The sequence below is a fragment of the Rutidosis leptorrhynchoides genome, chromosome 8, assembly GCF_046630445.1.
Source record: "Rutidosis leptorrhynchoides isolate AG116_Rl617_1_P2 chromosome 8, CSIRO_AGI_Rlap_v1, whole genome shotgun sequence".
Taxonomy (NCBI): Eukaryota; Viridiplantae; Streptophyta; class Magnoliopsida; order Asterales; family Asteraceae; genus Rutidosis; species Rutidosis leptorrhynchoides.
The window spans coordinates 335686654-335706673 of record NC_092340.1 but is presented as its reverse complement, the minus strand read 5'-3'; the positions used below and the strand labels follow the sequence as shown (position 1 = coordinate 335706673).

Here is a 20020-nt window from a genome sequence, read left to right as displayed (position 1 = left end):
TGTTATAACAGATGATATTTATCTCCAAAACTTTAATAATTTATTTGGTATTTTCTTACACAACAATCAACCTGCTAATAAAAGATCAATCAAAATGAATAAAAACATTCTTCCATTCTTTTCAATATGAAGGTTATATTTACATGCTATATATACGCATATATCTTGAAATAAAATTTGATACCTTGAGGGATGGTGTTCGTGACTCAACGATTGTTATGCTGCGCTATGGGAAAAATTGAGGAACCTTTGCCTTTTCTACGTGTTATGTTACGCCACGAAATGCACCATCTGTGGCCAAAGAGATCATACGGCAAAATTCAAGATTATCGGTTTCTTTATCACGATCTCTCTGATCCTGTGGTTAGATAATTAATCAAATCAAAATGGTTGAAATGGGAGATATCTCTTTGTAAAACTGAATAGTACAAGGATATGATGATGAAATTAGCCTGATTTTGTGGGAGGAACAAAACATGAACATATTCAAAAAAAATTATTAATTTTTTACTTTTGGAATATCATTAGGGTGAATGAGAAAGATATGGAAAGATACAAGGCATTTGTTACTTACTAAATTTAGAAATGTCAGTTGTCTTTTGAGATGCACAAGTTGGATGTTTTACTTATTTGTGTTCTCAAAGATATTGACATTTTCTTTGGTGTATTTTGGCCCTACTTTTCCTTTTTTTTTCTTACCTAATTAAGTTTTGCCACTTGGAAGAAAAAACAAGATGCAGCAAATGTGGACATAAGTAATGTATAGATGCAGTAAATTAATACAAAAGAGTAATAATGAATGGGTAGTGATATCCACTTATCATTTTTATAAATCCACTCATTATCATGCATCCAATACGTGTATAGTACAACAGTTATTCATCATAAGAGTGGATCTCTCAAAATTGTAAGTGGATATATCAATAAGGGAAATGCTGTTTCCAACACTAGTAGAGAGGGGCGGGTATATTAATCTGATGTACGCAATCTAACCGGATGAATTCGTGACCGTTTTCAGACTCTGCCTAACCATCACAATATTTGAACCCGACATTTATTGTGTAAAGATCTCAGGGCCCGAACGACTGGGATGTTAGTTATGGTTATATACCACCTAGAAATTACTCTAATAATTGACGTTCACCAAACTCCACCTGGCCCATACAATTCACATGTGTAGATATAGTACTGAAATGAAGGTCTTCTCTATCTATCAATTAAACTGCATCTCAATATATAAAAAAAAAGTAACAAAAAGAAAAAAGAAAAAGACTTGATGAATCTTCCTCTATTTGAAACAAAACCCATGAGGGGCGCTTGGTTTATCAAGTGTATGCATCCTCAGTTTTTATTGGTGCATGTCTAATAGCAGTTTACAGATTCTCTCATTTTCCAACCACCACTGAACCCAGCTTTCATAAATGGGCTTGGCTGGTTATGTCCTTATCTGAGTTCTGGTTCAGTTTATATTGGTTACTGTCCCAGTTTGTGCGTTGGAACCCGATTCATCGGACCACTTTCAAACACAGGTTGTCTTCCAGACAAACACCTCTTCCAAGCATAGATGTTTTTGTGTGTACTGCAGACCGAAAAATGGAGCCACCTATGATGGTCATCAATACTGTTTTATCCGTGTTAGCTTATGACTACCCACCGGAGAAGCTAAATGTTTATCTCTCCGATGATGATGGCGGGTTGTCTGAACTAATGTTTTATGCTTTGTTAGAAGCTTCTGCCTTTGCTAAATATTGGTTGCCGTTTTGCAAGAAATTTAAAGTCAACCAAACCTCACCAGACGCATATTTTTCGACTATTCAACAATCAAATGAGCTATCGAATGATATGAAACACACCCATGTTATAAAGGTTCCATCTTTCTTATCAAGTACTTGACATATGTAGTTTCTTGTTTCTATCAGTTAGGATCAAGTTGTAAAAATGGTGTCTTTGCAGAAACTATATCACGAAATGCAGGATCGAATTGAAACGGCTAACAGGCTAGGCCGAGTGTCGAATGAAACAAGAGATCAGCTGCAGAAAGGATTTGATGAGTGGAAGTTTAATACAACCTCATCGGATCACCAGGCTATAATTCAAGTATATATACTTATGTTTTGGGTTGATTTTACCACCTTTATCAGTAATCTTGTTCCCAACCCATTTGTTATTCATTTCTATATTATCATCGCAACATAGATATTGATCGATGGAAGCTTTGGCTCAACGTCATTGGACGTCGAAGGGCAGCCGATACCGACATTGGTTTACGTAGCACGAGAGAAGAGAAGTGAATACAACCACAATTTCAAAGCAGGGGCACTGAATGCACTGGTACAACCTTATTCAGACCCATCTAACCTTTATTTGTAATAATATATCTATACATATACATATACACTGAATGCACTGGTACAACCTTATTCAGACCCATCTAACCTTTTTTTGTAATAATATATCTATACATATACATACATTTTTAGATGATGGAGCTAATAACTAATATGAACAGATAAGGGTATCAGCAACGATAAGCAATAGTCCAATTATCCTCACTGTAGATTGTGATGTGTATTCGAATAATTCAGAATCAGTAAGAGATGCTGTGTGCTGTTTCATGGATGAAGACAACGGTAATGACATTGCATATGTGCAGTTTCCTCAAAGTTCTCGTAACCTGACAAAATACGATCTTTATGCAAGCTGCTTTAGGGTACCTAATGAAGTCTGCAAACTACCAGATATTCGAGGCGATTTTATATGTTTGTGATCTGTAATGGCTGTTTTATTGGTTTTGAATAGTTGGAAATGGGAGGCATGGATGCTAATGGAGGACCATGCTATATAGGCGGTGGATGCTTTCTTAGAAGAAACGCGTTGGAGCTAAGTACGATGAGACCGTTAAACCAGAATGGAGTACCGAAAACACGAGAAACCAAAGAGAAAGCGTGCGTGTTCTAGAAGATCGATGCAAAACGCTTGCGAGTTGTAGCTTTGAAAAGGACAGTAACTGGGGAAAGGAGGTTAGTAATAAGTAATCCCTCTATTAGAACTTGTAATATGGGTGATAATATATCAATCCATCATGAATATGCATTAACATGTTGTACTGTACTACTTGTGAACAAGTTAATGCACAGTTACAATGAATTTATAAAAAATGATGGTACATATATCAATGTCTAATATATGCTTCTAAGTTCTAATTACTGTATTATTTTAATATGATTGTTGCTAATTTTGATACACAGGTTGGTATAATGTACGGTTTTCCGGTAGAAGACATGGTTACAGGTTTAGCAATACAATGCCGGGGCTGGAAATCTGTATACCTTAATACAGAACAGAAGGGATTTGTAGGGGTTGCTCCAACAACGTTGTTAGATGTGCTAGTTCAGCATACAAGATGGTCCGAAGGCCAATTCAGTACATTACTCTCAAAGTTTTGTCCTTTTCTATATGGGATTAAAAGAATCCCATTCAGACTTCAGATGTCATACACCCTTTACTTCCTCTGGGCTCCAAACTGTTTGCCCGTTCTAGCGTATGTAACGATCCCACAACTTTGTCTCCTAAAAGAGATTCCGTTGTTCCCGAAGATATCCAGCTTATGGATTCTGCCATTTCTGTATGTGATTATCTCTCAGTACATGTACAGTTTAGGTGAGTTTGTTTCTTGTGGAGGAACAGTAAAAGGGTGGTGGAACGAGTGGTTGTTCAAGAGGACAACGTCCTATTTTGTCGCCTTTTTGGAAACATTATTGAGGCAATTCGGGTTCTCCGAATTGAGATTCATGGTCACACCAAAAGTGGTTGATAAGGATGTTTTACAAAGATACAAGAAAGAAGTTATGGAGTTTGGTAGTCATTCAAGAATGTTTGTAGCTTTGGGCTCCATTGCCATGCTCAACCTTTTCGGGTTGTTTTCAAGTTTTATATCCTTCGCCGAGAAGAGGGTGTTCGATGAGTTGGCGTTACAGACTGGATTATGTGTCGTCGTCGCCATGATTAAACTTCCCGTTTACGATGGACTCTTTGTTCGGACAGATGAAGGCAAAATACCAACTTCTGTCTCTTGTACCTTAATTGTGTTGCCTATGCTAGCCTGTATGTTAGTATTGTACTACTAGAAGATGATCATTAACAAATGGTTCAGCTTTATGTCTAAAATACGTCACCGATATAATGTTGTACATAATCAAACTAATCTACAGACGAACTCGAAACAATACAAGTTACTACAACACTACTCATCAACTATGTTGGTTCATTTAACAGGAACAAGTGGGCTATTAACTTAATTAAACTACAATTCTACAATCAACAGAAATAATACTAAATTAGCACACATACAAATTCAGCTCCAGAAGAAATATTACATCTGCCACATGTAACCAATCTCACCTGGTCATTTATTGTTGTAACAATTGGGTTGTAAAGTATCATCTTCTCCATCAACATTTGTAATCACTACAATATCAGGATCAATCGCGCAACTTATTTGCCTTTTACAGTTTTTCTAATTCGAGACTTCCACACGCCCTGCACCCACAGGATTAAGTATTTTCAGCAACAATAATTAAACATATTTACACAATAAAGAGATTAAGATAGATATAATTACAAGAGGCTCGTCATCAACGAATTCTGACTTATCAGAATCGTTAGGTGTCGGTGCTGCATCTGTTGACCGACTCTCGGCACTGTTTTCTTGATTTTCTTCTGAATCTGATTCATCTGCTTTATGAGATTCAGAGTTTTTATTGGATCCTGATCCTTCATTAGAGATCGTGTCGAATTTTTCGGTTTGTTTATGACCAGAACCAGATTTATTCTCCTGAGAAGACACGGGATCACTCGAGCTGCTCTCTGCATCTTTCATTTCTGTCCAAGTAAACAAGAAACGGGAAAACTATCAAATCCAAACTCACAGTTAATACCCCAAAAGGTGTTGACTACAAATTCTAGCACACATTAACTGCATTATTGAACTTTCACCTGTGTCAAAATCGATATTCTTGCTACTCCCCATTTCCAGATATGCAGCTCGTTGTGAGACCCCCTTTTGTCCTTGCTTCAAGTTTTTTCTCGGGGTTCGTTTGCCGCGTACCGCAGAAGATGGTGATCTACCATCCCAAAAAACGTCAGCGAAACAAGATGTAGGAATATAATATTAAAATTAGATTGCAATATTTTACTCACATGTTGGACGATTCCTTTGTATGCTTGGAGCTACCTGCTGACTTTATAATCTTCTTAGATGATCTGCATACCACAAATCAACACAAAATCTTTGAATGAATACCTACCAGATTATATAAATTGTTTTTAGCGGGAAAAAAAAAAAATTACATTGAGTTGACACGTACCCTCCTTTAGAGGATGGACTATTTGACAACCGCTTCCGCTGTAAGGGCACGTAAAACATTATCAGAACTCAATCACCTTAACGTTAAGCATAAAACAAAAGATCAGACCTTTGCAGGCTTGTGCTCGTCCTCAACAAATTCCCATCGCTCCTTGTCTAGACAGAGTACTTCGACATCTCCATCATCATATGATACCTTCAGCATCATCCAAATTAGTGGAAATGAAGTAAATTAAAATTTATGCATAAAAAAAATATATCAAATCAATGCTGTTGTCAATATGGAATTCGATAGTTGCTGAATAAGCAAAGCGAATCAACAACTATAAACAGAACATAAATAACAAGAAAACTCACCACATGTTTTTCCGTTTGATGATCGTAAGACTTCACCACACCTTTATAGAACCTGTTAATATCAACATTTCTTGTAATATCTTTAATATGATTATAGCATAATTAAATAAATGACGTTGGTAGTAGTAACGGGATGAACTATACGAAGGACTTATTTTTTCTAACTGAAAACTATATAATATATAATATACTTACGCCTTGTCCATAGGCCACCAAACTCTTATGTGTCTTCCAACTAAGTTTTTGTTATTTAATACAATTTCTTCCGATGTGCCCTAAAAAAAAGAAGAAAAAATCATATCCAAAATCTAATTTTAAAATGATATTAGCGCAAATAATGAATAAGTAGTCGAACCTTTGCTAATCCAGAAATCCGTCTCCTCTTCCGCTTTCTTACAGGCCCCGACTTCTGATTATTCTCGGTCTTGACAGACTTTTTAGGCTTCTGCATAAGATAATTTTATATTAGTAACAATTAAATTATTTCAGAAGAACAAAATTAGATTACTGTTTATATCTCAACAAGTGAAAACCTTACCTCCAAATCAACTTCATCGCTATTTGTGGACTTAACTTTATCTTCCAAACCACTTTGTGCATCCTCGTCCATTTTAGTGACGATGAAATCGGGCCCACCTTTTAAGAAAGACGACCTCTTTTGACCTTTAGCAGATGATGACCTCTGACGCTTGGGTACCGGGACCGTCGGTAAATCATTGGATATACCTTTTCTCTTCAGTTTGGCTTCCATACTAATTTTTCCATGACCATTGCTCGAATCGAATTTATTCGGTACATCCAAATTATCCGAATTTATTTCTTTCAGCATCCCTAAAATATCAACATTATTTTCAGGTTCCACCACTGCAGGTGTAGAGCCGTTATTCACTATCTTTCTTGCTTTGGATCCTTTAGCTTTTATACGTTGTAACATTTTCCCTAAAGACATCTCCTTTCCATCTATTTCAATGTCCTGCATGATATCATCCTCAATGGTTTTGGATGTAACCTATATAAACATTTTAAAATACATACACATATGTTAGTATGCGACCATCTTCGAGCATGAAATCAAGTTTTTCACAAGATATCTTAGATTTAAACAATAATATAGGCCACAACATACCATGCCATTAGCTTCCAATATAAGGGACTCAAAGTGCGCAAGAGCATTCTCATCAGCCAACCATGTCTGACCTTCAGAGACCTATTAACAAATATGACTTAAAATCATGTTAAATACAAATACAAATACAATGATAATTAGCATCCAAAAGCACATATATGAACTAAAATTAAGTGAATTACAATGATAGCAAATTAAAATATAATGATTAAAACTATGTGAAATAAAATGAACCCTTCTTTCTCACTTACAAATGTATATTTATAAAAACTCACCTCTGTATCAATCTCTGCTTTCTTATCGTCTTCTTTCTTCTCTTCTTCCTTGTCTTTTTCGATTTCTTTTTTCTTTTCGTCTTCTTTGTTATCTTCTTTCTTATCGTCTTCTTTAATCTCGTTTTTCTTATTGTCTTCTTTAATCTCTTCTGTCTTATCGTCTTCTTTGTTCTCTTCTTTCTTATCGTCTTCTTTGTGCTCTTCTTTCTTATCGTCTTCTTTGTGCTCTTCTTTCTTATCATCTTCATTGTTGTCTTCTTTTTTCTTGATTGGAGCATACAAGGCATCCGGGAGAGAAACAGACAGAGACGGTTCATAAAGATCGTCTTGTTTTGGAGCTAAGCGCTTGGTTATATGCAAGCAAAGTTCACAGATTGCATACGAGTTCTGAACATGAGATACATGTTAGGTACTAAAATGAAATCACCAACATTCACAGCACTTTTCAAAGCAATCAATGCAACTATTATTGAAAATCGGAAATAAGTACTATACCTTCGACACATTAGTATCTACAACATCTACAGACTTCTTGATACTTCGAAGAACGGAAGTTATCGAAGTTATGTCTTCCCTCTTTAGACAAATTCCAGGCTTTCCGTCATCACCGTGTACAAACTTAGATAAAAACATGTACAATTTCCTGGAGAAAAAAAAAACATTTTTATGATTTTGTATACATGAATACGAGTTTACTCGATTTCCATTTTCCTACTTGCGTATGCAAGAGTAATCTTAAAACCGATACATATAATAAAGACTCCCGGATGATAGTAACAAAAATAGGTGTCGCGAACCATATATACCTGTATATTGGTTCATATGCTTTGGCATCCTTGCATTCATCAATGTTTGGACATGAAGGATGGTGGGCTAGTGCATGGATCAAGTATGGAAGAACGTACTCCGCATGAATCACTGGTGACGTTCCACTTGTTTGAATGATGTCACTAAGATTTCGATTTTCCTGCCATTGACAAATTTTCAATAAATTGAGCTACTATAGAAACTTCAGATTAAATCAAGACTCAAAAAATGGATTCATCTATGTTAGCTTTAATCACCTCCTCCAGAATCGAATTATCGGACTCAGAATTTAACAAGAAGGCACAAACATATTTCGGGTCGAGACTCCTATCACTTATGTACTGACGTACTTTGTTGAGAAATAGTTTCCTAGCTTGAGGAAATTCGGCCTGCATGCATCATAATCATAACAATGTATTAATTGTGAACATTTCAGCAATACAAATATACAAATAATATATTAAATCATTGTATAATCTAAAAAAATAAATTAAAAAATAAACTTTTAATGTATATCAAGTCTAATTCATTCAAACGTAAGGAGTTTACCTCTGATATTCTCAAGGTAAGGTGAAATACATCGATCGGAATCTTCTTATCCCAATGCTTTGACAGACGAATAATGGCCTTAGCAGAAGCTAGCTTTAAGTGGGCCTTATCAACAGAACTGGATTTCATAACAATGAAAAGAAAAACACGATAACATTAACAATTTTGAAAACAAAGTGCGAGATTGCACAGCCATGGAATCCAAACGCATAGAACAGACGGTACCTTGATTCAACGTCTTTCGAGATTTCTCCAAAAGAAAGTATATATTGGAGATGTTTGATCAGTTCATCAATACCAACACGAAGATGTGCATCTTTTACAGGCAAGTAGCTCTTCACAAGAGTTTTAAGGCCAAATATCTACATGAAAAAAAGACATAAGAAACTTATAAGTTTTACATAAAAAATGGGATACACATATATTTCACCGCAAGTAAATAAACCTTTAGTGAACAAAGTTCGCTTCTTTCATCCCAAGAATGTTTCTCATTAGCTCCAGTTTTCTGAAACACAAGGTAGCAATAATGCGATATTCAAGAATAACACTATCAAATCAAACAAATTGTTCATGATAGCATGTGGATTTGGATATCTCATACCTGACTGCACCGTAAGATTTCATTTGTTATAAAGTTGACAACTTTACTCTCTTGTGTTTCAAAAACTGGAGTGGCTGTCTGTGCTATACACCCCAAAGATTGTAGTACAGAGGGCAAATTCGTCCTTTTTTCAAGTGTATCCACCAATCGCTGCACGTCAGTTGAAAAGGATTAAACAGGAATCATCAAGACACGTTTAGAATCACGTAACACATGATATAATAAGTTAATTAAAACCTTATATAGAACAGAAAGTGACTTGAGCCCTTCATCTTTTGTAATAGCTGCCAACGAATGTACAGCATATTTGGCCTGCCTCCTGTTACCTTCTAAGCATATTCTTTCCAGCATTAGGTCTAACGAACTGCATATTACAGCAACAACTTAGAAATATAAACAATAAATATAAATATATAAATATTTTCACCTATGATTCAAATATTCCAAACCTAGATGATTCTCCTAATTGTTCACGAATTGCGTCACCGGCCTTTGCTAGTACATGCAGAACACCTTCCTTGATCGCCTCGTCATCATCCTCAAGAAGATGGACTAAATTTTCTTCTATCCCACTTAACAGCAACGGACTAAAGCATGCAAGGATCTGCAAAAATAATCAAAAATATGTAGACATGAATTGAAGATGTAACTAAAAAAGGAAAACAGGAAAGGTAATTATACAAGAACCGAATGTTACCACAAGTATATTCAAACAAGACTGAGTTAGTAATTTGCTCCCGTCACTTTTCTGTAAATCGGTCTCTATAAGAAGTTCTTTCACAAACTCCTTATCAAAGATTGTGTACGAGCACTTCAATGAGAGAGAACTTAGAAATAGATAAAGTGGTTCCTTCTCGCCAACTATCTTAAGCAACTCGTCCTGCAAAAATAAATAATAATAATTAAAATTTCCAATTGACAAGTTAGTATGCACAAGATATATCGTATCAGAAAGAAATCATATAACTTGCAACTAGTTCCTTACCCGAAGGCTCCTACTTTGAAGAGAACTTGTACTTGGATCCACAAGTGTTGTCAAGATCCTCCAAATGTTAGCGTCTTTTGATTGACCAAGAGCCTGAAAATCAGTCTCGGCTTTTGCAGGATCGATAAAACACTGAGACATGGAGCGAATACAAACGGTGGTTTTCTTCTGGAGCTCTGAAGTATCATTGTCCTGTAAATGCAAAAGTGCATCTTTTAACAGCATATTCTTTGCAGTATTTTACTTTCTCTTATGAATTTTTTAATTGCAAACCTTATACATCTCCCTGAGTGAAATATATTTTTGCACCTCAAGTTGTAACCTGCAATCCAACGAAAAATCACCAAAAAAATTAGTGACAGTACAAATAAAATTAGAGATACAGTGATTGCATCTGGAACTACAAACATTCACAAACCTTTGTTGCTGCTCCAATATCTTCTCTAAAGCCTTCACCTCGGTTTTATCAAACTTCGAAAATAGTCTGACCCAGATCTTAACCTTATCTCTGACGGAACATTCAACTGGAAAAAGGGACGTGCGTAGAATTTGCTCAACCGTGTCTAGTCTGAAATTGGACATTATCGATCACATCAAGACAGTAATTAAAATTAACAAATGGCCCAAAAAAGAAGCTAGACATGCATAACGTACCCCAAATCATTGTCATATACACATGTTAAGATTTTTCCTGGAATCCAATCATAGTCATCATCACCAATTTTCTTCAAGCACCATGTACGGTATATATCAGATAGTCTCTCCATTGTATACTTTTTCAAAAGAAGCTACATCACAAATACAACAATTTAGGTAAATAAATGCAAGTTATTTGTTTAGTACTATTAAAAGTGAAGAAAATTATTACAGATTTGTCCTGAAGGCGCTCCGAAACAAGCTTTATAGTATCAGTTGAAATAGAAGATAACTCCCGGGATGCTACATCCGAAATCACTGCAACAGCTTGTTTGCGAATGCTTTCATCCTCATCTAACAGGCGTTCACCCAAGACAGCTAACCAGTCACCCAAAACAGGATTAGATGAATTTAAGCAAGCAAATGAAAGTAAGATGGTATGAAGTAAAACAAAACTTACAAACTAATTTAGGAGCTTCTTCTCTAATTGGATCAGACACCAAACACAGCTTGATATGTTCGAGAACTGACATTCGGACTTCGACAATACTGTCGGTCGATCTCTTAAGAAACTCCGTAAAGATCGGATGAAATGTTTGAGGGATGGTAACTCCCGGAAGAGCGAAAAGATCTCCGAGCAGTTTTACAGTCTTCAAGCGAAGTTCCAATTTATCTGTCTATAAATGCCAACACTTTTGCTTATTAACTAGTTGCATTTTTTTTACTAAATAAAACATTATACAGAAAGTATTATTACCAAGGGAAATGATACATATTGGAGCTAACTATTGCGACTTGAAGTCGCATAATTTTTTGTATTCAGATAAACAGATACCGGTTCTTAATATTCAGGGATCAAATACTCAAACAAACTGCAACAAACTGTTTTTAGTAGTTACCTTTTAGCCCATTTTGAGATATTGATAGTCCCTGTTTGCTGAAAACGTCCTTTTTAAAGGTTTTTGTCATTCAGTCTATCATTTTCTTATATATTCAGAACCATCCAAACATCAAACATCTGATTATCTGATTATTAGTACAATTTTAATCAGCTGAAGCACATCTAAACATCATTTTTTCACAGCCCATTTACTAAAACTGATTAATTTCTTCTTCTTAGTCATATAATCACACTTAAGAATCAGATCCAATGCAAATCAAGTGGGTGGTAGCAAGATAATTGTGATTACCAGTAGCTCTTTTGTTAGGTACGGCACAATGTCTGATAAAATCTGAGGAGCACACGAGTAAATATCATAGATGACTTCATGAGAGTCAATCTGATGAATCGAGGAACTTTCATCTTCTGACATTGATGATATAACAAACTTCTTAATGCTAGGTTCAATGATTTCGGAACACTGCCCTATAACTTTCATAGCGAGCTTCCTTGCAGCCGTATTTATATCCTAATAAAAGTTCAGAAATTTACAATAAGTGATAACACATTTTGACTCATGGGAACATAGTAGCATATAGTGTACATCGACAACAAAAATGTTAGTAACGAAAGAGACAAGCTTACTTTCTTATCACGGCCTAGAAAAGATAGAATTATGACTAAAAGATCCTCCCCAATTTCCTCACTTTCTTCCAAAAGAACTGCCATTATTGTCTCCATTGCCAAAGTAACCGTTTCGGTATGCTCATCACTGGTTGTATTAAAAAAAATCGAAAAAAAGTTAAGAACAAATCAGACTACCATTCAAATTTTGATATCAAAGTTTGAACGTAATTAACGAAACTGTACCTGACAACGGCAAAAAAGGTTTTGAACATTTCATTGACTAAATCATCACATTCAAGATCCAACATCACAACGAATGATCTGTACTTAGCAACAACGTCCAATACATTTACTCTCCTTTCAAAAGAAGGGTCTTTAGTATCTTTTAACCCACTGAAAGTACTTACAAACAAATGAAAGATATCCTGAAAAAAAAAAAGAATAATTGGTATCCAAAATATAGAAAAATCATACGCGTGCAAGTACGAACCCGTTATCTCCAAACATCTAGTCATATAAAGAAAAACAAATACCTTCAAAACATCATCATCGTATGGTGCTTCAGGAGCAGTAATTCTGGTTATCTCACAAGTGCATGATGCAACAAGAAGCTTAACTTGTTCATCTTGATGCTTTAAAAGTTCTGGCTTCACTATGGTTTTCAAAAGAGGTTGCATAGACTCCATCACTGTCTTTGGTGGTGATTGATCCATCTCAGTTAGACATGTTGCAGCTTGCTGTATCAATAATCATCATAATGATTATATAATCATATAAATATAAGTACAATTAAAGAAAAGGTCTTAATCAAGGAAGAAAAATGTCATATAGTAAAAGGTTAGTCGGAAAAGGCTTCTTAACGATAGCAACATAAACCTATGTAATGCGATTATTCAAAATGAATGGCTGATAGAACTTACCACCATTCCTTATGTGAGCCCTAATCTTAACTAAGTATGTTCAAAGGACCAATAACTTGTTTCCAGAAGAAAACTTTGTTCAATTATTGTTAGAAATACATGACACCGATAAAATCTTGTCAAGAGCCCTAAAATCTATTGAACCTATTGAACGAGCCAAGTTGGATTACAATTTACAATATTTACAATAGACGATAATACTGAACCCTAAAATGTTCAAAACCATAATAAAATAAATCTTTAAGCTGCAATTGACAAGTATAAAGAATAAAGTAAAATAATTTGAAACCCAAATAGCCAGCCCTAGTTTCTTTCTAAGCAAAACCCTAACTTTACAAGTTACAATAGACAATAATACTGAACCCTAAAATGTTCAAAACCATAATAAAACAAAATTTAAACCTGCAATTGACAAGTTTAAAGAATAAAGTAAATTAATTTCAAACCCAAATGGCCAACCCTAGTTTCTTTCTAAGCAAAACCCTAACTTTACAATTTACAATAGACAATAATATTGAGCCCTAAAATGTTCAAAACCATACATAATAAAATAAATCCTAAAGCTGCAATTGACAAGTATAAAGAATAAAGTAATATAATTTCAAACCCAAGTGGCCAGCCCTAGTTTCTTTCAAAGCAAAACCCTAACTTTAGGCTGAATCATATACACACTCAAAAGATTTCCATTATTGCACATAATTTAGTAATTCACCCACAAATAAATGTATTACTAATATTTATTCCTCAGCTAATTAGCAATAAAACTAACAAAAAACAAAATAATGAGCTTATAACAAACCCAAAAAAAAAAAAAAGATAACAAAATTGAAACAATTAAAGTAAATTGATGAAATAAGTCGCGACAAAGTTCACAAGAACAATACGAATTACAGAAATTGAACTGAATTGAATAGAAATTGCAACAAATTAAGATGAATTACAAGAATTATGCAACGAATTTGTGAGCAAGTGAGTGAGTACTGACCGTTAAAACATTGATAAGAGCATCTTTATCTGTAGAAGCATACAGATTCTGGAGCTTGGATCCAACTTCCTTGAGCAGTTTAACCATGGTTCTGTTTTTTTGAATTTTGGTTTCAAATCGACATCTGAAGTGAGCTAAAACACGTAGTTACTACTAATATTTTTATTACCGTAAATAAAAAGAGAAAATGTGAAGGAAGGAAGAAATAAAGGGAGACGCGATTTTGTTTCAAACCTGTTGTTGTAGTTATCAAGTCCGAAGACTTTCAGTTCAGACCCGTTTCACTTATTGTTATAACAACTTCCCCCCTTTCACTTTTTGATTTTAACATTTTTATCCTCAAAGTTAAACTATTTAGATTTAGTCTATGTATATTTTGTTTTCTCATTTTACGTCCCTCAAAATTATTTGTTACTCCGTATATTGTTCATCTTGCGTGGTTTACAATAATGCATTACAGAAACCAAGTATACGTAAACATTACTCGTAATAACTAGACAGAATAATAATCATGGCTTAAAATGGGAGTTTATCATGACTTTATTAGCTAATAGCTAAACATTTATATATGTTATATCGGCTTATAAAAATCCTTCATTTATTGATAAAAAGGCTCTTTAGCTTTAATAGTAACCATTATTTAAATGAAAACAAATATATCCGCATTTGTACTTTCATGTTTTACTTGATTGAGATGAGATTTTTAACTATAATTTCTCTTTTTACATGTGAAAAAAACTTTGTACAATGATGAATCGTTATATTTGGTATTCACTAATTAAGAAAGTTATATTATTTGATAAGAGGATAAATCAATTTGATACAGACCTAAACCCAATTAGATTATAATAGTTAGGAGAACCCCTTAGGCTCAAGTACCCTCACGTAGTTTCCTACATGACATCAATAGATTAGTGTTTTCGCTTCTCAAATAGAAAACACATCACGATAACTACTTCAACTTACTTCCCTTTGAGAGCTACAATGAATACCTTTTATCACCACTTAAGAATATTAGACCACACACTCACTCTTTGTTTTCGCTGAAAAAAAATAAAACAATTAACATAACTTTCATCACAACTTTAAACATCAACACACAACTCAATACTTCCGTTATCACATAAAAGATTAAACCAAACCACCAATTATAACAATAATAATGTCAAATCATTATAGTATGCATGGTTTTAGTGTTTTAGAATGTTTGATAATAATGTTGTTTAGACCATCTTTATCCCTGAAAGGGATGATGGGCGTGTTGCTGGGTGGGGTGGGGTGCTTGATGAGCGTGATACCATGTTGCTGGGTAATTGGTGGCGTGCTGAGTGGCGTGTTAGGGGTATTTTTTATTTCTTTTTCATTTTTCTTTCAATTTTATTGATTTATTAATTACTTTATACTATTATTTTATTAATTAAAAAGAAAACAAATACGATTAAAATAAAACGATACGATTAAAATTAAATAAAAACGATACGACTACATTAATAAAAACGATACGATTACATAATAAAGACGATACGATAGATGATACGAAAAATAAAAGTCATAAACTAATATATAGAATCCTGACTCACGTAACCTTCTTCAAGGCTACTCGAATCGGAGGGCTCCCGATTAACCGGAGTAACGCTCATGTTTACAAGATACAAGACAATTCGACATGGTCGTGTCCTGGCTCGCTCTTTTTGCGCATCCCATTGCTCATCCGTAAACAGAAACATCAACGATTGCTGCTCTTCGTCGAAATACACAATTTGCGTAAATACGTATGGTGTTTCTTTTTGGAGAAACTTGGACAGCTTCGTCCAATCTTCAATATCGGAAACGCCAACATCTTCAAGTGATTTTTTTCCCCCGTCTACGTACGATTTTCAGTCGTACTCAGCTCGGCCCCCGTAGTGAACGTCAAGAGAAAGTTTGGTGGAAGACATTATGTTTTGATAAAATATAGAAGTGTATATGTTTGTGTTGTGTGAATATGTTTGTGTGTATCTGTATGTGTGTATCTGTGTGTATATATATAGAAGAAGAAGAAATCGTTGCATGAAATTATATCCGTTGCAAATCGAATACGTGTACATTTTTACCCAAACACGCCTACGGTTTTCACGTGTTAACTTGGAGCACGCAGCCCCAATCTCCACCCAACACGCCGCGCTACGGCTTGTACGCCGGCGTGTTGGTGCAACACACTACCGAGCACGCTCGGTTAAAGAAGGTCTTAGATAGAGAAACAAAACGACTTTCTGAAATATTAATCGCGGCTTCGTTGTTGGTTGTGGATAATCCGGGAACTTCGGAAATTATGAGTAATTGTAAGTAATTATAGATTATGATTGATTATTAAAACCTTTTGAATTACGAGTAATTATTAAATTATAAGTAATTATTAAAAAAATAAAACCTTTTAAATTATTTAATTACTAATTTTAATGAATTTTTTATTATTAAATTTTTAATAAGAAGTAATTATTAAATTATGAGTAATTATAATTATTATTGATAAACTATGAGCATAAACTAGTAAGAACTAGTTGTGGAGCCCTCGATTCGTGTCCGAAGCTCCGTTTTGAATGCGAGTTAAAAAAAAGTCTTGATCTATTTTGTAAAAAAGAATTTTTTTCGACATCTAACATTGAAGGGTTGTTCCTTCTGTGAAAGTTGCTTCTTTTAGCGTTTATTTTTTTTTTCTAAAGTTAGTTGATCTATTTTGTAAAAAAAATTGTTTTTCGACATCTTTTGGTAGCATTGAAGGGTTGTTCCTTTTATGAAAGTTGCTTCCTTTTTTGTTGAGGAAGGGAAAAAAAGTTAGTTGATTTTTTTGTAAAAAAAATTTTTTTTCGACATCTTTTTCTAACATTGAAGGGTTTGTTCTTTTACGAAAGTTGCTTCTTTTATCGTTGGGACAAAAAAAATTACTGTAGTGCAAATAGTACTATTCAATCGGTGGGGGAAAAAAATACTGTAGCGCGAATAGTACTATTCATAACAGAAAGGACAAATTTTGTCTATTAGTTAGTATGTAAATTCACACATATATAAATATAATTATTAATATTAATATTTATATTTATAATTTATAATTGTAAATTATAATTACATAAATAAATATAAATATATATATATAAATATAAATATAAATATAATAAATATATAAATATAAATAAATATAAATATAAATATTAAATATTAAATATTTAAATATAAATATAATGTAGAAGGAAAAAATGATGATATCTCTATCTCTAAACAACCTAATAACGGGGCATTTAGTCAGGCAAAACCAGCAACTCAAAATTGCAAAAATGGATGCTATCACCGCCGACGTTGTCAACGACGACAACCACCAGCTTCCACCGCAACAAACCTTATCAAAAAACGCCCAGAAGAAGCTACTGAAACAACAACGATTCGAAGCCAAAAAAGCCGAGAAAAAAGCGGCAGCTAAAGAAGAAAAGAAACTTAAAGGTGAGATGAAACGAAAAGAATGGGAAGAAAAACTATCCGTTTTATCGGAAGACGAGAAATTGAAATTGATTGAATCGCGAAAAGAGATGAGAAAAGAGAGAATGGATCAGAGGAATGAAGAAAGACAGAGTAAATCAGTTAGGCTTTCAGAAGCTAAGAAACATGGTCAAAACATTGTTATTGATCTTCAGTTTTCTTATCTTATGGCTCCTAATGAAATTCATAGTCTTGTTAAACAGGTATTGCTACTTACTTACTGTAATTTTTAGTTAAATTGACTTGCTTTATTTGTTTCCAGTATATATTATAGCCAATAAAGATGACAGCTGTAAGAATTAGGTTAGGATTTAGGGTTTAGGGTTAATGCTTTATAGGAATTGAGTTTTTTGGAACCCTTTCTTGATTGGGTCAGTGTCAATATGGGCACTGCTAATGGGCATTTGGTAGTTAAGTAGTTTTAAAATTTTGAAGGTATGCTATCATTAAGATAGTAACACATAACATTGTGGTTTTCATTTTAGCTATCAGTGTCTAATACCATTATCTGTAAGTGTTTGTAAGGTTGTACATAGGTGTTCCTTTTCTTCTTATATAGTTGTAGTTGATTAGTTTAATCTCACATTTGAGACGGTATATAAGAATGAGTTAGACTTATGATTGGATTTAGACTTTCAAAAATCTAAATACAAGAAAGTGTTAGCATATGGATTTTCATAACCACACATAATTGCGTACCATAATATCTGTTTCTAGCTTGGGAGGATTGAAGGATAATCGTGACGGTTCAATTTTGTCAAAATTTCGTGTCTTGCATTGGTTGTGGTTTTGGTAACCGTTATTTTCTAACTAAGCTGGAAACATTGCTTATTGATTTCCGAATGTAGATAACGTATTGTTACGCTGTAAATGGAAAAAGTGTGGTCCCATCTCATCTATGGCTGACTGGGTACGAGGGAGAAATGGGAAACCAGTTAGAAAAGATTCCAGGGTTTGATAAATGGATAATCGATAAGGATAGTGCTCCTTATATCGATACTTTCGAAACTCAAAAGGAGCAATTGGTGTACTTGACAGCAGATTCGGAAAATATGCTCACCGAACTTGATCCAAAGAAAATTTACATTATTGGTGGACTAGTTGATCGAAACAGGTGGAAAGGGATAACGATGAACAAAGCCGTAGAACAAGGAATTCAAACCGCAAAACTTCCCATTGGCAACTACCTCAAGATGTCTAGCTCTCAGGTACAATTACTTCATTTTAGTACTTTTTTAGTTTTTTACCCCCTTTTCAGGCGAGTACTCGGTCAAAGTTGCTAAAACCTGGTAAAACTAGGTCAAAGTTGGCAAAACTTGGTCAAGCTTAGTCAAATCTCGGAAAAATCGGTCAAAACTTTAGATTACTCTGAATATTTGTCAAAACTCGGTCGAAGTCAAATTGGTCAACATCCAAGTACTCCCCAAGTTGCCAAATACTTCCTAAAAAGTCCTGACCGAGTACTCCCCGAGTAGTGATTTATGCAGCCTTGTTAATGTTTGGATTTTTGTAAATGCAGGTCCTTACGGTGAATCAGGTGATAGAAATACTTCTCAAGTTTTTGGAAACTAAAGACTGGAAGGCGTCGTTTTTCCATGTGGTTCCGCAAAGGAAAAGATGCGAATGCGAAGCAGAAGCGCTAGGTTCTCCGGACGAAACTGAAGGTGATGAAAAACTTGATCAAGAGATCAAAAGGCAATGTGTTGAAACGTAGTTGTAGTTTTTCGTTGTAATTTTGAATTTTGAGGCACTCTTAGGTTGCTTGTAGTGCTGTTACTTTTCGTATTCAAAAACAATTGCATTGCATTTGGATTAATATTCTAATTTTGAGCTCACACTATTACTTTAAGGTTGTGTTTGGTTCACGGAATTCTATAGAACTGGAAATTCGATATCGTTCGATAAGGCTATTTGGTTCACCGCAAGTGTTAATCGAGGAATGTAATGTGTAATTCTCAATCAAAAAGGGATATAATTAGTTAACATGTGCCGTGTTCATGTTGTTTGAGTGGCATGAAGGGTATTGTTTTGTGGTCAGTGTGTTGTTCGTTCGTTGGGATCCTGTTGTTTGTTTGCTCGGTAGCTAGTTTTGTTTGGTTTTGTTTCCTCTTTGATGTTCGGCATTTTGTGTGGTGGTTTGTCTTTGTTCCCTTGTGTTTTAGACTTGGCCTGCTTAAAGATAGTTTGGTTTGTTTGGATGGGTTTAGTTATAGCGTGGTCGGTTGCTTTCTTCTTGCGATATGCGTTGGCAGTGGCGGAACAAGGAAAATTCCAGAGGCGAAAATATTTTCAAAAGCGCTCACATTCCCTGTAAATTTTTTTCTTCCATTCTTCCATGAGAATACAACCTTTTGGGTCATGGCCCATGGGCTTGTGGGTTGAGGAAAAATCTGGAAA

The 20020-nt window shown here is 34.5% G+C and overlaps 3 protein-coding genes across 3 annotated transcripts; 2 read left to right on the top strand and 1 right to left on the bottom strand.

The window, feature by feature from the left end:
- The first annotated feature begins 228 nt into the window (after positions 1–228).
- Positions 229–4182, top strand: LOC139864527 (cellulose synthase-like protein E1). The gene is made up of 7 exons (XM_071853110.1): positions 229–363; positions 1486–1866; positions 1954–2097; positions 2197–2331; positions 2510–2710; positions 2800–2949; positions 3249–4182. Exons 1-7 carry the CDS (start codon positions 229–231, stop codon positions 4125–4127), a joined length of 2025 nt encoding a protein of 674 aa, XP_071709211.1. The 3' UTR covers positions 4128–4182.
- On the bottom strand, positions 4141–14292 carry LOC139862718 (sister chromatid cohesion protein PDS5 homolog A-like). Its single transcript, XM_071851341.1, has 33 exons — positions 14114–14292; positions 12742–12945; positions 12452–12633; positions 12227–12353; positions 11892–12110; positions 11162–11378; positions 10934–11079; positions 10720–10853; positions 10484–10633; positions 10339–10387; positions 10066–10257; positions 9778–9960; positions 9530–9684; positions 9318–9444; positions 9081–9230; positions 8925–8984; positions 8705–8841; positions 8480–8597; positions 8188–8319; positions 7930–8090; positions 7619–7766; positions 7124–7510; positions 6849–6929; positions 6261–6731; positions 6078–6167; positions 5918–5997; positions 5723–5774; positions 5475–5561; positions 5367–5404; positions 5200–5262; positions 4996–5123; positions 4622–4881; positions 4141–4539 (listed from the first exon to the last, which is right to left on the bottom strand). Exons 1-33 carry the CDS (start codon positions 14198–14200, stop codon positions 4495–4497), a joined length of 4860 nt encoding a protein of 1619 aa, XP_071707442.1. The 5' UTR covers positions 14201–14292; the 3' UTR covers positions 4141–4494.
- Positions 14293–17372: 3080 nt separating this feature from the next.
- On the top strand, positions 17373–19587 carry LOC139862826 (tRNA (guanine(9)-N1)-methyltransferase-like). The gene is made up of 3 exons (XM_071851460.1): positions 17373–17826; positions 18472–18831; positions 19143–19587. Exons 1-3 carry the CDS (start codon positions 17425–17427, stop codon positions 19335–19337), a joined length of 957 nt encoding a protein of 318 aa, XP_071707561.1. The 5' UTR covers positions 17373–17424; the 3' UTR covers positions 19338–19587.
- The last annotated feature ends 433 nt before the right edge of the window (positions 19588–20020 follow it).

Excerpts from the sequence above, each read along its gene's own strand:
- LOC139864527 (XM_071853110.1), top strand. The coding sequence starts at position 229 with ATGGGAAAAATTGAGGAACCTTTGCCTTTTCTACGTGTTATGTTACGC. Across the intron at positions 364-1,485 it reads ACGATCTCTCTGATCCTGTG|TTTGTGCGTTGGAACCCGAT; the intron begins GTTAGATAATTA and ends TTACTGTCCCAG. Across the intron at positions 2,332-2,509 it reads CAGGGGCACTGAATGCACTG|ATAAGGGTATCAGCAACGAT; the intron begins GTACAACCTTAT and ends TAATATGAACAG.
- LOC139862718 (XM_071851341.1), bottom strand. The coding sequence starts at position 14,200 with ATGGTTAAACTGCTCAAGGAAGTTGGATCCAAGCTCCAGAATCTGTAT. Across the intron at positions 9,961-10,065 it reads TTCAAAGTAGGAGCCTTCGG|GACGAGTTGCTTAAGATAGT; the intron begins GTAAGGAACTAG and ends TTATTTTTGCAG. Across the intron at positions 4,540-4,621 it reads TCGTTGATGACGAGCCTCTT|GGCGTGTGGAAGTCTCGAAT; the intron begins GTAATTATATCT and ends CTGTGGGTGCAG.
- LOC139862826 (XM_071851460.1), top strand. The coding sequence starts at position 17,425 with ATGGATGCTATCACCGCCGACGTTGTCAACGACGACAACCACCAGCTT. Across the intron at positions 17,827-18,471 it reads TTCATAGTCTTGTTAAACAG|ATAACGTATTGTTACGCTGT; the intron begins GTATTGCTACTT and ends TTCCGAATGTAG. Across the intron at positions 18,832-19,142 it reads TCAAGATGTCTAGCTCTCAG|GTCCTTACGGTGAATCAGGT; the intron begins GTACAATTACTT and ends TTGTAAATGCAG.